This window comes from Anolis carolinensis, chromosome 1 (genome assembly GCF_035594765.1).
Source record: "Anolis carolinensis isolate JA03-04 chromosome 1, rAnoCar3.1.pri, whole genome shotgun sequence".
In the NCBI taxonomy this organism is placed as follows: domain Eukaryota; kingdom Metazoa; phylum Chordata; class Lepidosauria; order Squamata; family Dactyloidae; genus Anolis; species Anolis carolinensis.
In genome coordinates this window covers 13,055,110-13,081,754 of record NC_085841.1, presented here as the reverse complement: position 1 = coordinate 13,081,754, position 26,645 = coordinate 13,055,110, and the positions used below count along the sequence as shown (strand labels likewise).

Genomic DNA, 26,645 nt, shown 5'->3' with positions numbered 1-26,645 from the left:
AGCAACAAGGGCCTGTTCTGTAGGCTTGGAAGCAGCTGACTGACATTTCCATCTCCAGTGAGTGAATTTCAGCATGACATTCAGAAGAAGGGTCCCTATTACAATTTCCCTTCACATCAGAAATGGCTTGCAGGAAAGGGACTGAAATATCAGTCAGCTATTTCCAGATTGACAGGAGAACAGATCTCTGTCACTGACAGCAATTACAGCCCAACAAAGAGGGTAAAAGTCCCTGTGTACTCCCTAAACTAATGAATATGTAGGGACCATAAATGTAAACATTCACAAATGCATACCTCTAGGCTATGCATTCATGACTGTCTTAATGAATTCTGGCTATTGTTTTTAATTGGCATGCACATAGCACCAATTATGATTTGCATCATGATTGATATTTTTGTATTTTCCTTTTAGAATATTTGATTGAAATCTTGCGCTAATAACCTAGTATAAGCTTACAGCCAGCCAAAATGACTGGTTCTTCAGAATTTAGTCTATATTAAATAAGAGCTCTGAAATGCTGCAGTGGCACAAAACAGATATGAAATAAACAACTATGAATCATTTTTAGATAATGACTTGCTAGTATATATTCACTGTGCTATAATTTTGGAAGCAAACATGGGGAAAAGGTAATTTACAAAAAAACGGACTACATCTCACTTTAACAGGTAAAACTGCATGTCACATTCTGGTTTAGCCTGAATAGTAAGCAAGACAGCGAGCCATTTAATGCAAGCAGTATTGGCAGCTGTTAATGCAATGTGCACATGTTCTTATTTGCAAATGTTAGTTTCTTTTCCCCTTTGTAAATGAAAGCAATCTCATTTACATTTTGGGCAGAAAACTCACCACTTGGCTCACATCTCATGTAGTAGGGTTAATAGATTTAGGAGCTTTGTTGCTCCCTAGACCTGCTTTTTGAATTTCTGTTTTCTGGTTTAGCTTCCACATCTGCAGAAGAAAAGCATTTCATGTTACTTTTTTTAGCAGGAAATTTTCACATTGTAACATATATCATTGGTATCACTGTCTGATGGTTTACAAAAATCAAGGAGTGGGGTCAGAAGGAAAAATAGGAACATGACTTGTAGGAACACAACTGATGATTCTACACATTCATCCTGTTCTTTTTTAGCAATACAATTTAGAATTATAGGAAATACATCACCCAGGAGAGAAAAAAACTTAAATATAATGCTTAGAAGAGTTAAACAAGGAAATTGATAGAATGGTGTCTAATTACATCTGCACAGAATGTGGATCTGATTTGTTCACTTAATGATCAAGTCTGAAAAACAGAGCATTATTCTTACATGCAATAAAATAGAACATGCAAGACCAAATTAGCTGAAATTAACTGTGTTTAGAAAAACAAAGCTTCAAGCAGGCCTTTTCTTGCAAGCAAGACAATTACCCTAACTCACAACAGAATAAAATTCTGTGTGAGATATTTCTCTTGGAATAGTAGTCGTGTTTTTAATTTTTGATTTAAAATCAGATTATATACTTTAAAAGGGGGAGTGGAAGTGTACTGAAACTGTCTTGAGTCACATTTGAGGAAAGCAGAGGGGATGACTAATGCAAAGGGTTAGTATTCAGAATGCATCTTTGCTTCACCGCTCATTCATAATCATGTATGTATTTACAACAGCGCTTTTACAATCTCTAAAAGAGGTGTAGCAATATGTCTTCTCCAATGTAGTGTCATCCAAATATGCTGGACAACAACCTGATCATCCTCAACCAGCAGAGGCTGATTCTTCTTTTTAGGATCATGGGACTTGTAGTTTGACACATCTGGGACCTGAAAAGGTTCAACATATGGCTAGCGGCAACCTAGACATGTTTCTATGTTGGTTGTCAAATTTATTCTTATATCATCCTTTCAAAGACTAAACTGTCCAGCAGAACTGTTCATATAGGATGCAAGAAATGAAGATTATATATTACACATAGAAACCAATATGGAGATATTTCAAATAAATTAGTCAAAAGAAAAGGGGAGTTGGTAATGGCATATCTGCTTTTTTACTAGTGTGGATCAGTTATTGCTTATTTTTCCAACAGAAAAATAATGGATGCTGCGATGGATTTCTACTGTCTCCTGAAAACATGAAATTACTTTGATGGAAAAGCTGATATGTGCAAATTACTATATATAGTTAGTGGTTTCCAGATTTCTGTTTTGTCATAGCAGCAACCAGCAATAAGTATGCCCTATATGGTGGCTTCCCTCCAATCCTAAATTCTGTCTTTGGAAAAAGACTTCTTGTTCCTAACTTTAAATATCCTGCTCTACATTAAATATTCTGTTCTTAGCTCTACTAGAAGAAAAGGATCGTGTCTAATCATGGATGGTGAGTCCTCAGAATAAATTTTTAAAAAGTAACAAGATGATGTAGATATGATAATAATAGAGAGATATGTTTCTGATCATTAATAAAATCATGGGCATTCAGCAGGCACCAGTGACTGTGTAGTTACATTTAATACAGAAAGCTAAACAATAATGAAGGATCTTGTGGGAAAGTTATTATTATTATGTAATGGGAATTTTAAAAAAATCTCCATATTATCAAGGGTATGCTTATATTGCTATGTTGTTCTTAAGAACTATGGGGTGGTGAACAATCGTATTCATGTTTAAAGTCTATTTTATATGAAATTAATGTGGCCTAAATCAAAAATATGTTCTAATGATTTAAACTGTGTCCCTCCAGCTATTGCTGATTCTCCATCATCCCTCAACAATGGCCAGCCTGGCTGGGGCTAGTAGGAATTGAGTGTCCAACAACATAAGAGGCTGTCCATCTCTAGTTTCACAATAATTACAAGTAAGCCAGTGCTATTAGAGGATTAGAAAAGGTTGCTTTAGTAACTGATTATCCCCAGTACTACTCTGAACATGAATTCTGTGTCTGAGGAAAGTTTAGGTTGATATTCAAACCTAAAAACTGACATTCCAAGATCAAAAACCTATTTGTCCTACTGTGAGGATAATTCTCCAAATGTCAAATTCTCTGGATAGAAAGGCTCTACTGGTTCTGAAGAATCTGATAATCCAGTTTATTGGATGTGGAAAATTAATATCTGCTAGCTTTGTAATGCACCTGGTTTTGTTTATGCTTACAGAGAAGTTTCTGGGATAAGTCATCATCTATACTTACTATATTAAGACATCTCAAAAGTATTCATCAGGATATCCTGATTGAATACCTGACTCTGAGCTCAATTATTTATAGAAGATACTCAGGAGAATTCATAACAGAAATATCATTCACTGATGAGTTCAGTGAAACCAGTAGGACATTTATCACTAAGATCTGCCTGAAATGTAGGATGAGGATCAGACCCAACATTAGTATATTCAGTTGTGTATGCTGATGATATTCCAAGACAGGGCTATAAGGCTGCTCTGGCTTCAAGCAGAGTTGCTAGCTCATAAGGCTGTGACTGCTGGTGAGATTTTCTGTGGTCCAAGTGAGAACTATTACTTTCAGGTTGCATAGCAAGTGAGCCTATCTTTGATAAAAAGAAGAAACTCATTAAGGTTCATGGCTAGGATGCATTCCATGTTGTTAACCAACCAGGATTCTATGGGCATCAGTGACACCAACAACATGATGGACACTGGTGCTTAGGCAACAAAATTATTACAGAGATAGCAGTTGCCCAATGACCAGAATCTGAGACAGGAGATCCCTTGAACTCAAGGAGAGTGTGGGAGAAGCATGAAGCCTACTCCAAGCAGAATAAGTGTAACAACTCCCTATGGGTAGAATAAGACAGTCTATCATGTTTCAAAGTGACAAGTGCTCAGGTAAATGGGCAGAAACCCACTTCGGACTGAAGCAAGAACAAACTTCAACAAAGAAGCCTTAATAGAGAAATTTATTCTGCTTATTCAAAAAGACAATATGTTGTTTCTTGAGCCTGTATCAACTGCCATAGTGCATGTTCATATGAGAGGGTCTTGAGCTTCAAATCCCTGATAAGCAGAAGTACGTATAGATGCTATCACCTTGAATCAAGAAGAAATTAACAAGAGCATGGAGCCCATTGCCCTTGACCATTCTAGGCTTTCTGTCAAAGGTTTACTGTGCAACTTTACAAAATACCAAATTTTGTCAAACTAATACTGGGAATTGCACAAAACCCACAAAGTAGCAGCAAAACACTATCAGAAAATGTGGAACACCTTTGACAGTGGTGTAACCATTTGTTTTCAAAAGCAGGAAATGTAACAAGATATGTAGTGTTATATTTGTGAACATTTCCCCGGTAAACCATTTTGTACACAGTCCTATCAAAAATCTAGCTAAAGAATGTGATTAAGATAATTTGCTCCTGTTGAGTTAAGTGGTATTAAGACATTTTTATAACTTACTTTCAATTATACCATGGTGGTATAGATTTTAAATTATTTGCTTTTAACAATTTAAGCAGGAGGCCAAGGAAACTAAGCCCTTTAGCGCTCATTAGGAGACAGCTCTTTGGTCCCCTCCTGCTTTAAGTGAGTTCTTCCTGTACTATTCTGATTATACTATTCCTGGAAACAGTCCCCTTAAAAGTATGCTTTTATGTACTCCACAAGGATCTCACCCAAAATTAGAACAGACATTTCCCATTTTCCAAGAACCTATAAGTTTTTAATGTTTCTCATTATTATAAATACTTTCTTTAAAATAGATGGTATATCAAATATTTTGTACATGCAAGGGGGTTGGAGACTTGTGCTCCTGACTCCTTGGCATACATCTGTTAAAGCTGAAGGGCGTCCAAAAAGGAGACTGCATGGTATACATAGGGTTTTATAGTTCAAAGAAAAAAAGGGACAGCCAATAGCTAAATAGGAATGGGCATGAGCTACTAGCCTCTAGTCATATTTTTATCCAAGTATTTATATATCTGTATACACTGACCATTTTGTGAAATTGGAATTTCACACACATTAACTGTTGAAATGAAATTTCAAGCTCTGATCATATCTTAAAAGAATTTTCAGCAACTATGACATTTACTTCAGATGTACTATTTTATAATGCTTATGGCTAAATAATTCTGCACATTCATAATATGTTTTTGAACAGAAAAGCTGGAAATATTTCTAATTTTGATGTAGTTAATTTTGTTTATTGTAATTACCCGGGCTTGGCCCCATGTAAGCCACCCCAAGTCCCTTCACAGAGATGGAGGCGGGGTACAAAAATAAAATTATTATTATTATTATTATTATTATTATTATTATTATTATTATTATTATTATTATTATTATTATATTACGGCACATCAAGTCAGACCAATTATCCCTCTAGCTCAGTAATGTCTATGTTAACAGGCAACAGCTCTCTATGTTTTTAGATAGGAATTGTTCCCAGACCTACTCGGAGAAACCACTCCTATCCCTAGCACCTAGAAATCTCATGGTATTCTTCTATAGAAAAAAAGTTAATCTAAATCTCTAAGTGTGATTAAAGTGGCTCTTTCCATTTTGGAACTAGTTTTAAAATTGTTTTGTTTCCTAATCATCTATCAGATCCCTGAACAGAAAGAAGAATACCACCAATCCATTTCACTTTTTATTTTAAAACATTGTTAAAATGCAGGTAATGCTATATAATAAAAAATTCAGGTAAGGTTCTATAAACAAGACAATACATGACCACATTGGTACATCAAACACGGGATGGAAAAGGAAGGAAAGGGGGAAGAAATGGTTGGACTTTCTAATGAAGCTATGACATTTAGTTATATACCTTTAAACAAAAAGAATCATATAGGTATCTGAACCATAATGTTTTATCACCATGAACAGTAGCTCACATAGTATAGTCAATTGATTGCTTTGGCTATGGCTTTTTAAAGTAGAATTTAAATGTATCATAAGTAAAAAGCTAAAGAAAGAAAGAGAATTTTTACTGAAAGGTCTCAGTCCAGCTGAAGCTTTTCATGTCTAAAAGGCAATTCGAAGAACAATTACTTGAAAGAAAGTCCCAAACAACTAGATGGGATTACATTTGAGTAAGGAGTAAACATCCATATAACATAAGGCCTGTAAAGTAATCCCGGTCAAATTGTTCCATTTATTCTAACTTGGTCACACAATTAGCTTTAGCTGGACTGGGTCCAAAAGCATACAATTTGAATGATGCCAGGATATCTGAAAAGAAGAGAAACTAAAAAGTTATTGTTGCTGAAAATTACCTGCTTTTTTGTGCTGTTTCTGGCACAGCACCATGCAACTGGTTAGCATGCATCCAGCAATGTACATAAAATAAAATATTTATAACAAATAAAAATAAAAGATACAGACAGTTAGCTTGTATTAAGACTTTCAGAAGGCATGCAGAAAATATACAGTGCTGTTAAGGTTTCATGCAAGCTTTGGCATGGTTACAATTTTACATTCATCCACATGATAGGGAAAAAATATATGAAGAACATGTACAATCAAGCTACTGTTTTAACTAGTAAACAATTTAACCATAGTTTAACCCAGCTGACACTAACAAACATCCATATGAAATCAGAAAGATTACTTAACATCTATTTATCATACACAACCATATTCATACCACACAGTTTGAGTATCTTCAGAAACTGGGACTGGGGATTTACTGTCACTAATGTTTGCATGGACAAGTGTCAATTTGCCACTACTGTGAGTCATCTCTGTATTTCTGACATCCGATTTTTGATTCTCAGAAGTAAGTCTCCCAAATGTCCTACCAGTTCTTTGTGATATAGGTCTTTCAGGCAATGCACTAACACTGCTGACTAATTCGGTGTTAAATGCCAGAAATGGCCTGGTCAAATGGTCTGCATTCTTCACAGTACTTTTTGATGTGCCAACCTCAGTGCTGGACACACTGCTGTAAGAAAGTGTTTTAGCAATATAGTTTATCTCCCCTGTTTCTGAATGTTTAGGCTTTTTTGATTTATATGCGGAATTATCTAATGTAGCTAAACTACTTAAGTCACTTTCTGATACAGTACCTGTGGCATATGACATACATTTTAAAAAAGAATATTGCTGTTGAGGACTGTACTCACTAGAAACTGATGCAACACTTCTGTCAGCTGTGGATGGAGCTGGGTCAATAGATACTGGCTGCCTAGTGTCCTTAGATAAAAAATCATGGATGCTTGTTCTCCGAGTAGTTCCTTCTGCTGTTGAAATCACACTGCTTGCACGAGGTAAAGTAGCATAAGGATTACAATCTTTTGATTGTCGTTGCGACTGTACATTTTCTTTCACTGACTTGGCCCTTCCTTTAGTGCCTGCCGTAAGCGTTTTTGAAGAGTTTGAGGAGCTAGGATCTTCCATTCTACGTGAAGTGAGCTTTCCAAAGTGCTCCTGTTTAACTAACTTTCCACCAGAGGAGTCAATTGTGTTTTTCACACTTTGCGATCTGGCAATACCACTGCTCCCTGATGACTGTTTCCTTAGTTTCTGTCTTCCTGCTAATTCAGCATTTTCAGAAAAAATTTTCATTACTTCATCTAAGAGATTGTCTTGGCTTGAGGACTTGATCTGTAAAAGATATCCAAAAGAGTTAATTCTGTTTCTAGTTTTATTTTCCAAATTGCAAGAGAAACAGATGGGGTTATTTCTACAGTATAAGCAAGCAAAACAATTATGATAGTGTTAACTTACAGCATTGCCAATCTTTATGTGACCTCCCAAATATAGCAATTTACACACTATATTTTGAACTGCTCAGTTTTATATGTTGATTAAAGAACCAAAACATCTGTTTCCCCATTCAAATATGTTACAGACTGAATTAAAAAACTTTTTCCTACCTTAACATTTCAGTGGAAGTTTGACTGATTTAAAACTAATGCAAATATTGCTTCCCCTCCTAGATCACAAAGTTCAATCAATGACCATTTCATTTCCAAGTTCTCTCCCAAAGCTTTCTAAGTTATTAAAAACTTCCTTGGCAATCTGAACATCATGTACAAGAAGGCCTATGCTTGAAATCATTGTGTAAGCTTCCGGATGTGGAATTCTCAGTTGGGAGTCTCTGGAAAAAATCCAAAATGCAAGCAAAACGCCCCCATTTTCAAGTGGCTGATTTAAGAGCTAGTCACCTGAAAATAAATTCCTGCAAATCTTAATTCAGAGGAACCATAACATTTCAGTAAGATGAAAAAATAGTGAATTTTTGCTTCAAACAGCTGTAAAAATCACAAAGCAATACATTATCTGTCCCATTTTATAAAGCTATTTTATATGAAAGCAGGCAAGTCAGAATTATGCTCCACAGTTTAAAAATAAACACAGAAACCACATTATTGACCGGAGATACTCTCGTTGTAAACGATGGAAGCTGCTAGCACAGTTTAAAAAAATTACCAAACATTTATTTTAACTCAAATATTGAACAGACACTATCTTATATTTTCAACAGCCAGGGCATGGTTACAGGGCAGCCAGTTATAAAACTTCAGACATAAGTGTAATGGCCAAATTATTAGTTTAAAGATCTAACAGGATATGCTATTAGCCTGCATCCACACCCACTGATTTCCTTAACACAGAAACAGAAGCTGCAGGAAAAGTTCCAATTATGTTCAGCCATGATGAAAAATTGCTCATCGGAAATTTCAAGATGAGGAAATGAGAAGGGAAGGTTATGGAGAATGAAAAACAACAAGAGATAGTTCTAAGAAGAGTACACATGATTTCAATGCAGTTCAACTGTGTGTAGAGAGAGAATGTCATTCCAGTTCTACCTGAGAACTCAATTTGTATAGGGTTACTACAAAAGAATGCTCTGACTGGCAGCAGCCATACTGATAATCTTTGAGTGTGAAAAAAATTGAAAACTTCCTTTTCACATTGGTGTAGGTTTCATACGTGTACTTTCACTAAAACATTGACCATGCATTTTTTAAATCAGGCCATTCTTTTGTAATAGCCCTGTATCATCTCCATGTGAAGCACGTGCTGAACCCACTCACCAAGGTTGTTCACAAGCAATGCAGGGAATCCCCAAATTTAGTAATGTTTTATTCTGGTTATTCTGGCTATAGTTGTCTCTGTAACGGTACTGTACCCTGGCAGTGGTTTTGCATACATACATTTGAGATTTAGGAAAATCCACCATTTCTTCTTTAGAATAAAAATAATGGCAGAACTGATATCAACATTTTATCTCAAAAAATTAGCTTTTAAGTTAACAAAAAAGAATGTGTCTACATAAAATATTATAGGAAATTTTCTGACTAGTTTCCCTTCTGGCTCATTCGTTAATAATCTCTCAAAATGTTATACCAATTTTGCACAAAGAATCTGAGAACCTCACCTCCTCCAAGGTGAACTAAACCACCTAAACTGGGCTCTACAGGCCAATGGATACTCCACCACAGACATCAGAAGAGTTGCAAGGCCAAGAACAAGCCATGAGAGTCAAGACAAAGATCCACCCAGAGGAAAGGTGTTCTTACCATACATCAAGGGAACCACAGACCGCATAGGCAAACTTATGAAGAAACACAACATACAAACTATTTACAGACCCACAAAGAAAATCCAACAAATGCTATGGTCAGCGAAAGACAAGAGGGATCCTCTCTCCTCTGCAGGAGTCTACCGGATACCATACAGCTGTGGACAAGTATACATAGGGACCACCAAATGCAGCGCCCAAACAAGAGTCAAAGAACATGAAAGACACTGCAGACTAATTCAACCAGATAAATCAGCCATAGCAGAGAACTTGATGAACCAGCCTGGACACAGTATATTATTTGAGAACACAGAAATGCTGGACCACTCCAACAACTATCATGCCAGACTACACAGAGAAGCCATTGAAATCCACAAGCATGTGGACAACTTCAACAGAAAGGAGGAAACCATGAAAATGAACAAAATCTGGCTACCAGTATTAAAAAAAACTCTAAAATCAAATCAGTAGATGGGAACCAACACTCTGAGGGCAGAGGAGCCCCAAGGACAGCTAATGACTGAACAAAGGATGCCCCCCAGGCAAGAGACAAACCTTTCCAATGCTAATTAGGGTAATTAACTGAAACATTAATGCAGGCTTCCCAGTAACAAAGGATTCTTGCCACACCCTGGACTCTCCACAGGTATACATTTTTCCTTTCCTTGCCTAGTTTATCCATACCTCACAACCTCTGATGTGGGCGAAACGTCAGGAAAGAATACTTCTAGAACATGGCCACACAGCCCGAAAGACATACAACAACCCTGTGATCCTGGCCATGAAAGCCTTCGACAACACATTGTTATACCAATTATTTTCTCTTCAATTTTACTTAGTTTATTCAATATAGGTAAAGGCAAAGTTTTTCCCCTGACGTTAAGTCCAGTCGTGACTGACTCTGGGGGTTGGTGCTCATCTCAATTTCTAAGCCGAAGAGCCGGCGTTGTCCGTAGGCATCTTCAAGGTAAGGTGGCCGGCATGACTGCATGGAGCGCTGTTACCTTTCTGCCGGAACGGTACCTATTGATCTACTCACATTTGCATGTTTTCGAACTGCTAGGTTGGCAGGAGCTGGGGCTACAGCGGGCACTCATTCCGCTCCCGGGATTTGAACCTGGGACCTTTCGGTCTGCAAGTTCAGCCGCTCAGCGCTTTAACACACTGCGCCACCACCAGGGGCCCCTTATTCAATATACTGGTCTCAATATTTAAAGAAATATCAGTAATTACTTCTACAAGACATAAAACCAACATTTTGCAACATAGAAGGCATATTACTTTTGTTCAGATTCAAGTTTTGTCTGGTAACATTAAATATTTTTGCATACCTCAGTTGACGTAACTGTGTTACTTTCTTCCAAAAACTGCTGTAAAGTAACTACTTCACTTCCAGGGGAGTCAGTCTTAATTCTTCGTGTTCCTTGTCTATCCAACATTTCTGACATTTTATGATGCAGCATGGGGCTAGACTTGGTCTGGTTTTTCAAATACTGGATCGGACTGCTGCTGCTGCTGGACCATGCTTCATGATCATGAAGCAGGCTAAATTCTCCACTGCTGTGGCTCTGGGGCCTGCTTTGGTACTTATTAACTGCACCTGCTGTTGGAAAAAAGCACCTTTTTATGCACTATAATTAGTACACAATTTAACAAGAAGATTCCAATGCAGTTGGAAGCTTTAACGCATCCAAGAGTCTGTTGCAGTGAGTTACTCAAATATTCATGGCCGATGAGAGGGCATGAAAGCTGGTACAAATGACTGGGGTCCAATGGTCTGAGAGGCCCCAGAGTCCAACAATATTGAAAATGCTTTTGTCTTTTCCATCCATGGTAAAACTGATGAATTTCAAAGAAAATAAACATATATACAATTCTGTATTACAAAATACTATTTTTTTAGCTGGTTTGCCCTTGTAGCAAGAGGTCAGGACTGGTTCCCAAGTGAATGAAGAGTGCATCAGTAGCACCAGCAAGTGGACTGAAATAAGAGGAGCATGTACAGAAGAAGCCATAAGTAAACATTTCTAATAATGGCAATGGCTGCTGGAAACAGACCTGGTGAATATCCGACTATTGTGGATACAGCTGCCCAAGAAGGAGGTGATAGTGATGGTGATGGAGGCACACCCTCACCTCACTGGGTAAGAAAGGGATTGAAGTGGCTTGGCTGCTGTTAGGTGATATGTGTATGAGGGGAAGGGAGGAAAAGAAAGGGAAAAGAAGAGAAAGAAACGAAGGGATAGAGAGGGGGAAGAGAAAATATTAGAGGGAAGAAAAAGAGGGGAAGAGAATGTAAGGGAAAAAAGAAGGGATGAAGCAAGGGAGGGAAGAAAGAAAAAGAACAGAAAAGGAAAGAAGAGAAAGAAAGAAGAAGAGGGAAAGTGTGTGAGGGAAAGCAAGGGAAGAAAGAAAAGAAAAAAGAGAAGAGAGAGGGAGAAGGTGTATGAGGAAAATGGAGGAAAGAAGGAAAGAGCCATAAAGAGAGCCTGCCCAAAGAGAGTTGCCATGGAGACATTGTGATTTGGCCTTCTCAGAGCTGAAGAAGTGAGAAAGCAAGGGGGCAGTGGCACCTCTGATGCCTGGGTAACACTATGTATATACGCTAGTAGGAGATGTTGAACCTAATGTTCATTTTAGGGGACACCCTAATAATGTTTTAATCCACAGTTGGCAGGAAAATGGGAGAAGCATATTCTCCTAAGAGCAACTAAGACTGATGCAAAAGAAATAGATATTTATTCTCCAGAGTAGCTGAAATAAAACAATCATTAATAATGGCTAACTATTTTCCTGAGCAATAATGAGTACTACAGTGAGTAAAAAACATAAAACTATACATGTGATAATAGAAGAGATGCTATTAATACCCAAATATCATGTAGGAGAGCAATGTGCTTAATAATAAAACTTTTGAAGCTCACAACCTCTGAGGATGCCTGCCATAGATGTGGGTGAAACGTCAGGAGAGAATGTTTCTGGAACATGGCCATACAGCCCAGAAAACTCACAGCAACTCAATAAAACTTTGCATTGTTAACAATGCAATTAGTGATAATGTGCAAATAACAATGATCTCTGTATCTGATGCAAACAATATATTTGGTCCCCAAAAAGGTTGTTGTGCTGTTTTTTGATTGCCATCTGCTATGATGTAAAGAAGCAGGGGTGGAAATCATGCAACTATCTAATGTTGTTGGATTGCAGTTCTCAAAATTCTCACAACTGACTAAGTTCAGTAGGGGTAAAGGAGTTGCAGTGCAACAGCTATGATTTCCACTCCTAATTTAGACATTTAGAATTATCTGAAAGTACTGTTTTCCTAAATGCCTAAATACTCTATTGGAGTTTCTTTCTTGTTGGTGATACTAAGTTATTAGTAATAAGAGTTGGTCCTCTATATTTGTGGGCCTCATTATTCATGGGTGATTAAAATGTTCTTTCTAGGAATCTTAAGGCCCTCCAGTATGATTCTATGATCAGCTTTCAGAAGAAATTGACAAGAGTCATGATCCAAAAATTTCTAGAAATGTTTTCTTAGGTAAAATAAGTAGCAATTTTTGTATTTTCAGATTTTCACTTTCACAGGGCTCTGTGTATTTAATCCCCATGAATGTAGATGACTGACTGCAAATGTTACTGAATAGCTGCTATAAGCAGTATTCATTTTCTTTTCCTAACTGATTTCAAACATGAAAGCCCACCATTTTCCGAAGTTAAAAACAAAAAATGTATAACATGACCATTGTGGGACAAACATGTTATGACCTGCTTCCCTCTCCCATTCCAAAATTATGAAAAATGAAGCATGTGTCAGTTGCCTAAAAGCATACCTTTGACTTCATGGAGAGAGGCATTATTATTGCTATTGCTAGTGGATGTTCTGCCACTATCAAGGCTGGCTGGTCTCGAAGCTGAATGAAAAAAAATCAGTAGATAGCATGAAGCACATACCATAGCAGATGGCACTGTGCCTGGTACATTCTGTAAACAGAATGCTGTGAGACAGGAAATCATGCACTACTGGTACTGTACAAGCTGAGCATGCATTTCTAGCCAGCCCATAATGATACTTTAGAAAAAGCCAGTATAGAAACAGTTAAGCTAAGAGAGAAAACTATGGAAAAAGAGGACTTGTCTGTAGAATTGAAACTGGTTTATTGGTAGGAAGAATAAAGAGTTTTAAAAAATGAACTGAATACCAACATGTAAAAAATTGTTATGACTAACTAAGGCACTTACAACAGATATGATAGGAATTTTGCACATTTCTGAAATGCCACTGACAAGAGGAGTAAGCATTTCCACAGTAAATGTCCTGTATTCCTAACCGATACAAGCACAGGAGCAGTGTTAGTAAGTTTGAAAACATTAAACTACTTTGATTCAAATTGTTCAAAGGTCATTTGTAGAAACTGCATTTAATTATAATTGCTAATGCAGCTTTAAGTATGTTTCTTTACAAATCCACTAAAATTAGCTGGGGCCCCTTACAGAGAGAGGTTAACTGGGGCCCCTTACAGAGAGAGGTCAACCCTCCTGTTCAAGGAGCTCCACTGGCTGCCATTTACTTTCCGAGCCCAATTTAAGGTGCAGGTGCTTACCTACAAAGCCCTGAACGGTTTGGGACCATCCTACCTCCGTGACCGCATCTCTGTCTACGAACCCACGCGTTCACTTCGGTCACCTGGAGAGGCCCTGCTCATGATCCCACCTGCGTCACAAGCGCGGTTGGTGGGGACACGAGACAGGGCCTTCTCCGTGGTAGCCCCCCGACTCTGGAACACCCTCCCCAAGGATCTCAGACAGGCCCCTACATTGGCAGTCTTCAGAAAGAACTTGAAGACCTGGCTGTTCCAATGTGCCTTCCCAGATTAATAGGAAATCTCCAATACCAAGTCCCATAAGCACTTTATTAGATTTAAGCTCGCATATCGCACTCTGCACTTGCCCTATAAGCCTTATATATCACCTGTCACATCAGCGCTTTTAATCTTGTACCCATTACTCTGGCCCGGCCCAGTTCTATTGTGTTTTAGCGTATTGTTATTGCTTGTGGTTTATACTGTTTTAATTCTTTTAATTTGCCTTTGTTTGTATTGTTATATTATGTGTTGAGGCCTTGGCCTTTGTAAGCCGCATCGAGTCCTTCAGGAGATGCTAGCGGGGTACAAATAAAGTTTAATAATAATAATAATAATAACAATAATAATAATAATAATTTGATTCAGGAAGAAGTACATCAAGATCTACGGATGAATTTTGAGAACCACCACATCAAATCCAGTGGTAGATTCATGCTACCAGGAACAGACCTATTGAAATACGTAGAATCTTTTAGTTTTAACAGACCTAGAGTGCTATCTTTTAATGAATCTAATCTACTTTAGGTAGAATTAATGCTGAATTTATGTCAAATTACTTAACAAAAAATCTTCAAAATTGAAGTTTAAAGTATTCAAGTTTTCTACGTGGGAAGTAATTTGGATCCTGTTAAGGTGCATTTCATCCCCAATAGTTAATTTTATTGGAATAATTCAGTATTCTTAGATGAGATGCACAGAGAAAATGAGATGCAAGAAATTCAAATGCAAGGATGGGGAAAGAAAGATGGAAAGCAGGAACATGTACATTTACAATACTTGAGATAACTTCTATATTTAGACAAATTTCACTAGCATTCCCATAATAGAGCTGCAATTCTGTACTTCTTTAAAGCATAAGCCTTACCATGAACTCTTGATCCTGTACTAGAATCATCACTAATTCCTTGTGGACTTACATCTTCAAAAGATGTAGCATCTAAATAGGAAAGACACAATTTTATTGCAAAAAACAAAACAAAAAGTAATTGATCATGAATAAAATCCAATTAAGCATTTTATATCAGATTGACTGTTGTTTAATGCCCTCCCCCCAGAGTGTTTTAGAGATATAGAAGTTTTTTTTTCTCCCATCCTATTACTCCAAGAATTTCCAGTCAAACATTCCAGTTATATACTGGAACAGAATGTGTAACACGAAACACAAACAGATTCTGACAAGACTACTGTTACCAACACAACCACACCACACTGTGAAAAGGTTCTACCTATACCTTTATTATTAAGCAACTGCTTGGATCTCAAGCCTGCAGCAGAGTTGACAGTTGCAAAGTTGATGGATGTAGTAGAGAAGGCCATAGATCCCAATTCTTTTCTCCTTTTACCCGTACGTAAATCATCAGGGCCCTCCAGATGCTCAGAACTACCTGTCCATTGTCCTCCTGCTAGGACCATGGACTGCATCAGGTCATTCATGGCTGGGATGCAAATGAAAGCAAATGAATCAGCGTGGTTCAATGTTTTTGAAATTATTTTGCACTGTAAAATGCTTCACATTTATATAAGCATCAAAGCTATAGTCCACAAGTCCATATGTGCTACAACATGCAACTGGCTGAATGAATGAAAAGTATTAAAAAGCCAAAGCCTTCTTGTAGAGATGACTGCAATTGGTTTTTATTAGCTACAACCACCATGCTTGCGCTGCAGTGCTATACAATGGATAAATAGATGTTAGAAGCTCTGATATGTTTGCAATGACAAAATGGAATGAAAAGGATAAGATGAGAAGTGCTAATACAAAGTCAGTGTTGGCAATGATAAAGGGTTCCTCAATGCAGTCTTCTGCAGGAATAGATTATTTAGCATGACACTAAAAAAAAGATCTGAAATAAATGCATCCTGTGAAAAGTATCTTTACATATTGCATCCCCCGACTTCCTAAAAAACAGTTCACTGAAGAATAAATGACAAAAATATTTGTCCCCCTCCCTTCTGCAACTTGAAATGATGAAATATTTGTAAGATGTATCAGGTTACAATTGACCTTTGCACTGGGTTTTACTCAATCAAATTTTAGATATGTATTTGTTCTTATAAAAATGAGTACTAAGAATGGAAATCAAAATGTGCAAACATCTTGAGGGTATTCTATTATATGTACACATCTACTATGCACCTGCACCAAAGTGCATGTAACCCCTACAACTGGAATGTATAAACGTGCATTCATTGTGTGCCTGTGTATACAGATGAATTCACAATTATTTTTATATACCCAATGGTTACTTGCAGTGAGTGTCAATATGTTTAGAAACATTGCTTCAGCTCCTTGTATTATAGCAGGACTTGCACTTTGCCAAAGAAGAGAAACAGCGCAGTCCAGAGAAGGTTAGTGCAATTAGTACTAGAAGCCAGAGTAGCCATTTAAAAAGAAGCTGAACTGTCATAAAGTCTTACACATGGAGCGACGGTAGAAGGCCTTCATTTTGTCTTTTTCCTTCGGTCTGTTCCTCAAAAAGGGCAGTCTTTTCAGTGCAACCACTTTTATTTCATAGCATAAGGAAAAACGGAAACGGGAAGATGAAAGAAAAAAGGGAGAAGAACAGATGGAAGTTAAATGTTGAAACGAAGGACAGAAATGAATGCTTGAGCTTCCACTAGGTGTTGCTTACCAAAAGCTAGTAACCTCATGCTGCTGAATGACAATGGAACATGAAGTTTCCACCATGAAACTTTTAATACAACTCAAGAAGCTCTGGAAATTACATATGAGGGCCATAAGCAACTTTCACAATTCCGAATTGCTAAGTGCTCAAAAAACCACACCCCTAAACAAAAACATACCTCAAAATGCAGCACTGACTTGTGAGGAAGGAATCAGAAATCCTCAACAAGTGTTATGAGGTCATAAAATATCTTCAGAATAAAATATCTTTCAAATAAGCATTGGCATAAGTCTTGCTAACAAGTAGCTGCTGTCTTTTTCAACATTAATTTACTGTTTTAAATCTTATTAACTTGAATATACTTCATTTCATTCAGCTGCAAACAACAGTACAAGGAAAGCTTTCCCTGTTTTTTAAATAAAGCAATTGACTATATGATAGCTGGTTAACAAATCACAGAAATGGAGTGCAGAAAACTGTAATAATCAGTCAAGATTATTACTGAAAACAATAACTCTTGATTAAATGAGATACCATACATGCTATGGGAAAGGGATAGTATCAAAAAGAAGAATGGTGAATAATAAAGGCAAAACAAAAAACAGTGACAGTGTAGGAACCTTTAGATCAAGCATGCAGTATCTTAAATGAGATTTTAAGCTTCATATTATACCAGGATTTTAAAATGTTAATTTTGCCAGGAACTCTGTAGCCTACAGCCAGCTAAAACACTTGAAAATCTGCATGACCTTTGGGCTCTCCTGGGCTCCAACTTCAAAAACATGTAAAAAACATTAAAATGTAGAATTGCATTTTCAGGGCTTCCAAGGAGTGAGATTCTCCATTTAAATGCTATTTCACAGATGCAGTTTTTAAACCCCCCAAACAGCACTTACATTGGTTGCTTGGTTTGGAGGGACAACTGGTGTGATCTACAAAGACAGAAAATGGGCTGGGCAAAGAGACCCAAATCATTGCTTCACAGCGTGCTAGATGATTTGTCATATGCTCTTTCTTGTTAAATCAGTGACAACCTTTCTAGCAACAAAGGGCAAAAACACAAGGTTCCTACAAATATGTATCCTGAAAATCTTGTCAGATAATATAAATGTTTTTTGCACTTAAATAATGAAAAAAAAGGTAAAGGTAAAGGTTTCCCCTGATGTTAAGTCCAGTTGTGACCGACTCTGGGGGTTGGTACTGCTTGCTAATTCTGGTCCCTGCATTCCCTAGCCAGGCTTACATCCAGTTGCTGTGCATGGCTGGAATACAAAAAATTACAAAGTGATATGAAGAGGGCACTGCCAGTAACTTCTGCCTATTGTTTGACATGATTACTGCTCCCCTAGTAATTGTAACTGCTCCTCCATTCCACCAGCAATCCAAGTGGAAATACAGGCCAAGAAGCCCATGGTCCCCTCATAAATCTGTGATTGCAACTTAAATCTTCTAATTTAGCTACGCACACATACAGAGGAATAAAATAAGTTGTTTTGCCATGTATCCTGAACAAAACTTTTTTGGCCAAAAAGAGGCACTAAAGAGGGGGATATTACACTTAATTGGTAAATAGTGCTCCCGCATCAGATTCTGGAGATTTGATCTGCCATTGGAGGATGTTTTTTCAGGGTGGGGAATAGCTGGGTGAACCATCAATCTCCCTAGGAGGGGAAAATGGTCCCCAAACACTCAGAAGTTTCCCATCCCTGATGTAAAAGGATGAGATGCAAAAATATGAGAAATATATCCCCTAATGTGAACAGATTTGGTAAATGGGAATCTAAAACCATACCTGAAATACAAATACATATTTGTTCATAGATGACACAAAAACAGAGGTTAAAACGGCATCACACATCTGTTTGCATACATGATCATCAACTATAAAACCTGATATAAGGACAACATGTGTACTTCAGATCTGGGGACATGCAGAACAAGGAGAGACATTCAAATGTATTTTAAGTGGTACATGTTAAATCTGTCACAAACTGTAAACATTATTTAAAAAGGAAAAAAAATTCAAGTGACCAAGTCACAAATAACTTTTCATTGCCTCAAAACCTTTGAAAATGTTTAATTGCAAGGAGAAAAAAGACTCAATTATTCAACAGGAATGTTTTGAGAATGTTGCTACTTCTTCCAACTTGAAAATACTAATGTAAAAGGTTTTCTCCCCCTATAGTCTTATTCTCCCAAGCTCATTGACTGTCCCAATGTTGAGATATCACAGCTGAGTTGCCAGTATTTGTGTGTGTGTGGGGGGGGGGGGGGGAGTCCTGGTTTGGTTACTCTAGCTCAGTATGCACAAACAAAGAATCTTTTGAGTTTACAAAAGTGAGAATCTCTGTGGCTGGAGGGCAGCAACTAAAGAGTAGGACTTACAACAAATAACTACTGAGGCAGTGTTAGACCTAAATTAAGAAGAACTCAAACCTTTTATGATCAAGACATTCTAAGGTAGATCCTTGGTGTACTGAATTATGGACTTTGAACAAGTGTACCTGTACCAAGTTACCACTGATTGAATTGATCTATTTAGCTGGAACGTAACAGTAAGATTTAGATATAAAGTATTTCCCTCTTGTTACAGAGCGCACAGAGCGAACAGAGTAAGCAGCATGCTGGTAACTTACCCTGAATGTTCATTCCTAGATGTTGAGAAGGAGACATCCATTCATGGGTTAAATTGTATTAGTATCAAAGCAAGCATGGAGTCTATGACTGAAAGCTCCATTCATTACACAGACTTCTGGCCCTTCTTCCAATCCTTCTCATGGCCAACTCAAAGGTATGTTATTAGAATAGGAGATGGCAGAAAATTACTAACCAATATAAGCTTTAGATGCATGCAAGTACAAAAATATGTTGGCTGCACTTTCTGCTCAATCCATTCCGGCACTCACTTCAAAGTCTTTAATAACAAAGTTAATAGTTTAGCCAGTATCTCATAGATATACATCAACGAAAGCCATTCACCTTCAGGAGACCTTCACTAGTGTATATTCAATATTCTCTGTGGTGCTGTGGGATTCATTCCATCCTAGATCTTAAGTACAAAAACAAGTTCACTACATGCCAGACATACTGGATAAAAACATAGAACCACATCAGAGGCTCTCCATCAGGCTGAATAACTGGGCCTCTGTTGAGCTGATGAAAGTCCACCTTCATGTTCCAATTTTTCTAGATCATCAAAATTGCTTCTTTTGCTTACTATAAATCTAATTTCCAATTCAAATCATCTCTTTTTCTTCCATTGGCCATGATACCTAAAGGATCAGCTGCTGTCTTCTGAATCATAGCTTTTTGGTCAGAAAACACTCAGCTTAACTCTTCCAAGCAGGGTTGTTGTATGTTTTCCGAGCTGTATGGCCATGTTCTAGAAGTATTCTCTCCTGACATTTCACCCACATCTATAGCAGGCATCCTCAGAGATTGTGAGGTATGGAAAAACTCAGCAAGGAATGTTTATATATATCTGTGGGAAGTCCAGGGTGAGGGAAGAACTCTTGCCAGCATAAATTTTCCAGTTAATCACCCTAATTTGGATTGAATGGCTACATCTACTACCTACTTTCTGCCTGGGGACATTCTTTGTTAACTGCCCCTAGTTCCCAGGTCTCAGAGTGTTGCTTCTTATTGACTGTTCTGATTTTTGAGTTTTTTTTAATACTGGTAGCCAGATTTTGTTCATTTTCATGGTTTCCTCCTTTCTGTTGAAGTTGTCCATATGTTTGTGAATTTCAGTGGCTTCTCTGTGTAGTCTGACATGATAGTTGTTGGAGTGGTCAAGCATTTCTGTGTTTTCAAATAATATACTGTGTCCAGGTTGGTTCATCAGGTGCTCTGCTATGGCTGATTTCTCTGGTTGAGTGAGTGTGCAGTGCCTTTCATGTTCTTTGACTCGTGTTTGGGTGTTGCGTTTGGTGGTCCCTATGTAGACTTGTCCACAGCTGCATGGTATACGGTAGACTCCTGCAGAGGTGAGAGGATCCCTCTCACCTCTGCAAATTATTCACCTTCCATACACACTCAGAAAATGTGTCCAAAGAGAATTCAGAATCAGGTTCTGAAGGCAAAATCTTCTGATGTAGAAAATGGGCAGAATTCTTGGCCCATCTATGGGGCTCACTGCCGCCAGGTCTGTCCATGGTGTTTTGGCACAATTTAACTTGCAAACTTATCAGTTTCAGATTGGCACTAAATAATTTTGACTAACAGAAGTAAGATATCTTCTAATTCTGAGGTCAAATCCTCAATATATGTGCAGAAGGTATCCCCCCTGAACACCCACCCAGAAATGTAGTGTCAATTGACATATAACTTGTTAGTATAAGTTGCTCACTTTCAAGGCCTAACAGTCAAGGGTATGCCAGCTACCACAGTATCTCAGCAAAATGCAAGTTATTTAAGCACTGCAAGACAAATAGGGAGGAAGTAGGACAGCCTTCCACTAAGTTAGTGAGGAAATAGCTCTATCTGCTTCCACCCTTTAGGAGCCCCCCCCTTTCCTGTCTTCTAAACTTCTACCAGACAAATCTTGCATGAAAAGTGATTTTATACAGTTTCTAGGAGATACAGTAAAGATGGTACACATGCAATCTCATGAAGATTCTTGAAATATGTCTTGGATGATCACTGGGGTCATGACTACCCAAACAGAGAAGAGAGGGTCTTCAATGAAATAAAAGGGGGGAAAAACCAATTGTAAAGAAATAAAAAGAACAAAGTGGAAAATACTTTTCTTTTAGAAGAAGAAATACAGTATACATAAAGTGAAGTTTGAGCTGTATTACGTTGGTTTATTTTAAGTAGTTACTTTATTTTGATTGAATCTGTCTTTGTTCTATGTCATTACTGGCATTGAATGTTTGCCACTGTGTTTTATTTTGCTGGAAACTGCCATGAGTCTCTTCGGGGAAATAGGGTGGGTTGTAAATAAAGCATTATTGTTGTTGTTGTTGTTGTTGTTGTATGGAAAGACAACTGAACTAGCCCAAAAGTGATTTGGGGGGGGGGGTGCCAAAGGAAAAGTTTACCCAGGATCAGGAGGCATGAGACATTGATGACCTGGTGTACAGCAAGGCAAAGAAATGGGGAGGAGCCAGGAGTATATGCGATAAATGGTTTTCCAGATACAGTCCCTGCCTTACACAGGATTTCACACCTGCTCAGATGTCTCCTTTGTTGTGCACAGAAAATAATGAAATGTCTAAATGGAATCAATTAATACTGTAAGACTAATAGCTGGAAAGTATTGCACTGTATGCAACAAACACTCACAAATGTATGTCTATTTGAATGAATGAACAGATAAATAAATAAATAAATATACTGGTCAGATTATCAGTTTTCAACCATTACTAAATCATGTGTAATGAAACTGTAAAAAAAAAAACCAGTTGAACGTTCTGAAGTATTGCAAAGCAGAAACTTATTACAGTAAAGTCTCACTTATCCAACACTCACTTATCCAACATTCTGGATTATCCAAGGCATTTTTGTAGTCAATGTTTTCAATATATCATGATATTTTGGTGCTAAATTCATAAATACAGTAATTACTACATAGTATTACTGAGTATTGAACTACTTTTTCTGTCAAATTTGTTGTAAAATATGATGTTTTGGTGCTTAATTTGTAAAATCATAATGTAATTTGATGTTTAATAGGCTTTTCCAACATATTTGCTTATCCAACGTTCTGCTGGCCCATTTATGTTGGATAAGTGAGACTCTACTGTATTAGTATTAGCATGGACATACAAATCAAAGTAAGTATTTTTTTTTCATTCTTTTTCAAGAAGATTGAACAGAGAAATCGGGTACATGTATATATCTGTTAACACATAAAATATTAATTTATCAAAATGCAATGTGTCTGATACTAACCTAGCCTTATAATAAAATCCTTTCAACACTATTAATTGTGTGTTTAATGAATAAAACAAGAAAAAGGCATCATTTATTTCAAGAATAGGCATATTCAGGTCCAGTTCATAGTACTTCTCACAAGTTTTCATTTCATCCAGTGGCACTATTCTATAAAATATACTGAGAGATCCAATACATCAAAGAAACTACGTTTTTTCTTCGTGTACTCTGTGAATGCACACTAATGGAGGAGAGACTGCGCCTGCGCAGGTTCCAACGGAAACTCTTCCCAAGCTAAAGTTTTAAATTTTGGCGGTAGCCACGCCCCCCGTCCTCAGAGGGCATATAAGGCGGCCCTGGGCGCCCGCTCTCCAGTTCCTTTTTTTCCGCCGCAAGGTTCACTTCGGATTCTCATGTCTACTACTCGCTTCAAACGCTGCACTCAGTGTGCCGCTAAAATCCCTGACTCCGACGGCCACGCCAAGTGCCTCTTCTGTCTTGGAGAGGCCCATGTCGTCGGTACCTGCCGTTTTTGCCTAGCCCTAACGGCTCAAGCAAGGAAAAATAGAGCCGCGAGACTCAGAGCAGCGCTCTACGAGAAGTCGCTCGCCCCTGAGCCCACTCCGTCGACATCGGGCACGACGTCGACGCCGAACCCGAGACCGATGTCGGCACCGGCTGCTAAGGCCCCATCAGTTTCGTCAAGGACGTCCAGGGCCTCCAAAACAGCTAAGCCCGTCAAACCGCTGTGCACGCTCACCACGGTCACCATGTCGACTCGTTCTGGCAGAGTGGGCCCCTCCTCGACGTCGAGCTCGGTAGCCTCCGTGTCTTCCATTCGATCCCACCTTGGGTCTCCTCCATCAACCTCCGCGATGAAAATCGCTTTTAAGAGAGCCCACGAGGAAGCTCGTCGAACCCAGTCCGATTCGGCAATGGCCCCTCCGACACCGAGGAAATCTCTGAGGGTTCCTTCTAAGCAGCCGCTTGCTAAAAAGAGGGCGACCCAACGCTCCTCTTCTTCTGCCTCTTCTAAAAAAGACGTCCCTTCTTCTTCGGCGACTTCTTCTAGGAGATCCTCTCCGATCGCTCCTGCCCAGCGGCCTCGTCAACCCTCTCCTCGAGTTCTGTCGGATGGCGAACTTCAGGACTCACCCCACCACTCCACCCAAACAGTGGTCAGGGTGCCGTCGCCTCGACCTGCTGCCGTGTATCGTCCATCACGCCAGCAGCTCTTTCCCCCGACCTCGACACCGGAACGGGGTAGACAAACCACCCGCTTGGCTCGAGCTGCCCAAGCTTCGGCCTCCAAAGAAACTCGGGCTCAGATGGCTCCTGCTCTTGAGGCTTTGCCTCCCCCAGAGACTGTGCTATCATCTCCCCCTCAGTCCCCCCAAGGGGCCGAGGACGATGAGATCGATATCGATCGCCCTGACTCCGCTCTCTCAGCCTCGGTGGTATCTCTCGGTCTGGACCTCTCTCCTCCTCACGATGCATACGAGGTGGATCCTCCCTCACCCACGGACAATATTCGGGCCTTTTCGGATCAAATGGTGAGAATGGCCGATGCTCTAGGTCTAGAGATCAAACAAAGTTCTAAGGCGGTGTCTGATCCGGTTTTCAAGCGGGTCCAAGCCCAAGCCCCTCTGGCCACGCTGCTTCCGTTCTTGCCTTACCTTCTGGACGTCATCCAGGCATCCTGGAAGACTCCTTCCTCGATCCCTCCTATCTCAAAAAGGATCGAATCCTGGTACCGCACCGATGACGATACCTTGGAGTGGCTAAAACACCATCCTGACCCGAATTCTATGGTCGTCAAGGCTTCACAGACTTCCGGTCGTGAGTCAAATACTCCTGCGGATAGAGAAGGCAAAAGGTTTGACGCGGTGGGCCGAAAGCTCTATTCTGGGGCCCTTCTACTTTGCAGAATGGCGAACTATGGGGCCTGTATGGGTGCATACCAGCAAATCCTTTGGGAGAAAGCTCAGCCCTTCTTCTCAAAGTTGTCTGACGAGGACCGTTCGGTGCTGTCCACCCTTCAGCAAGAGGCTGACTCCCTAGCCCATCATCAAATTCAGATGGCAAAACATACAGGCGACACGGCCGGTAAGATGATCGCCCACGCCATTGCCATCCGCCGTCACGCCTGGCTGAGGTCGTCGGGCCTGTCTTCTTCTTCCAGGCAAGTTATTGAAGACCTTCCGTTCAACGCCTTGGGTCTCTTTAATTCCGGCACCGACGATAAACTCAAAACTAACCATGATTTTAAGGTCCTAGCTACCAAATGTGGTGACCAGCCTCAAACTCACCGCACCAGATGGTTTCCTCAGCGCTTTCGTCATTTTCCGCCCCCTTCTTACCGTCACCAATCCTTCAGGCGTCCCTCGGTTTCGAATAACCAGAACCGCCAACAACCTCGCCGTCCTGCTCATCCTCAGAAGCAGCGCGGCCGTACCACTCCTACCTCCGGTCAGCCTCATCGGCGTACCTGACGCCACCTTTCCTTGTCAGGTCTCTACCTCCGATATCGATGCAAGACCCACTCCTCCGCAGCCCTCCCCTCTGCTACATCAACCTCACGGCCTCTTTTCAGATCGCCTGGCTCCTTTCTTCCATCAGTGGGAGTCTATTACTTTGGATGCCTGGGTTCTCCGAATTGTTCGAGACGGTTATGCCTTGGAGTTCAAAGAGCTCCCGCCCACGGGACAGATCCTTCTCTCCAACCCTTCTCAGGAAATTCTCGCCGAAATCGACACCCTCCTCGCCAAAGGGGCTATTCGGCCTTCTCCATCAGTACAGGACCCTCAAAGCTTCTTCTCCAGGTACTTCACGGTCCCGAAGAGGGGAGGGGGGCTCCGCCCCATTTTGGACTTGCGTGTGCTCAATACGTTCATACGCCCAACAAAATTCAGAATGGTATCCATCACTTCCATCCTCCCTATGCTTCAGCGCGGAGACTACTTCGTCTCCATAGATTTACGAGACGCTTATTTCCACGTGGCGATTCGAAAAACCCACAGGCGCTTCCTTTGCTTCAAGGTCCTCGACCAGACCTACCAGTTCACCGTTTTACCCTTCGGCCTCGTCACAGCCCCAAGGGTTTTCACCAAGGTCGTCGCTGTGGTGGCTGCCCACCTCAGACTCCAAGGGATCACAGTTTTTCTGTATCTGGACGATTGGCTTCTGGTCGGGTCCGACCCTGTCCTCCTCCGTCGTCATGTCGACGTTACCCTCACCCTTCTCAACTCTCTCGGTCTCCAGTTAAATCTCGACAAATCTCACCTCATTCCGTCGAACAAGATCCGCTTCATCGGCGCCCTGTTCAACTCACTCTCTCAAACAGTCTCTCTCCCGCTCGACAGGTTTCTCGCCCTTCGACACCAAATCTCCCTCTGCGAAACCAAACGGAGAGTTTGAGCCCGGTCCATCCAAGTGCTCCTGGGCCACATGGCCTCCACAGTCCTCACGACCCCGTTTGCCAGGCTCCACCTTCGCACCCTGCAGCGTTGGTTTATAGACGTTTTCAAGCCATCCCGCCACCTCAACTCGAGGTTTCTCTCCATCCCGCTCCATGTTCGACGGTCGCTCCGCTGGTGGAAGTCCCTCTCCAATGTTTGCAAGGGCCTCCCGTTTCATCAGCCTCCTCCTTCGGTCACCGTAACCACGGACTCCTCCAATTACGGCTGGGGAGCCCACTTGGGCAGTCTCACCATACAAGGTCTTTGGTCTCGCTCCGAAAGGACCAATCACATAAACTTTCTCGAGCTTCTCGCCATCTTCAAAGCTCTGAAAGCCTTCTCCCGCCTGATCTCCCA

At 39.9% G+C, this 26,645-nt stretch overlaps 1 protein-coding gene across 13 annotated transcripts in view; it reads right to left on the bottom strand.

Annotated features, from left to right (window-relative positions):
• Positions 1-26,645, bottom strand: part of ccdc88a (coiled-coil domain containing 88A) — a 147,071-nt gene that overhangs the window by 5,023 nt on the left and 115,403 nt on the right. For 2 of the 13 annotated variants that reach the window (XM_016990719.2, XM_062968818.1), the window contains exons 26-32: positions 16,745-16,828; positions 15,559-15,762; positions 15,192-15,263; positions 13,295-13,375; positions 10,793-11,064; positions 7,057-7,537; positions 853-954 (exon numbers count right to left, since the gene is read on the bottom strand). In XM_016990719.2, coding sequence (XP_016846208.1) covers positions 890-954; positions 7,057-7,537; positions 10,793-11,064; positions 13,295-13,375; positions 15,192-15,263; positions 15,559-15,762; positions 16,745-16,828 — 1,259 coding nt within the window. In that variant the 3' untranslated portion in view covers positions 853-889. Of the gene's footprint in view, positions 1-852; positions 955-6,207; positions 6,246-6,295; positions 7,538-10,792; positions 11,065-13,294; positions 13,376-15,191; positions 15,264-15,558; positions 15,763-16,744; positions 16,829-26,645 lie in introns of those variants that run through there. The other 11 variants (XM_062968822.1, XM_062968823.1, XM_062968817.1 and 8 more) reach the window with 10 other exon arrangements.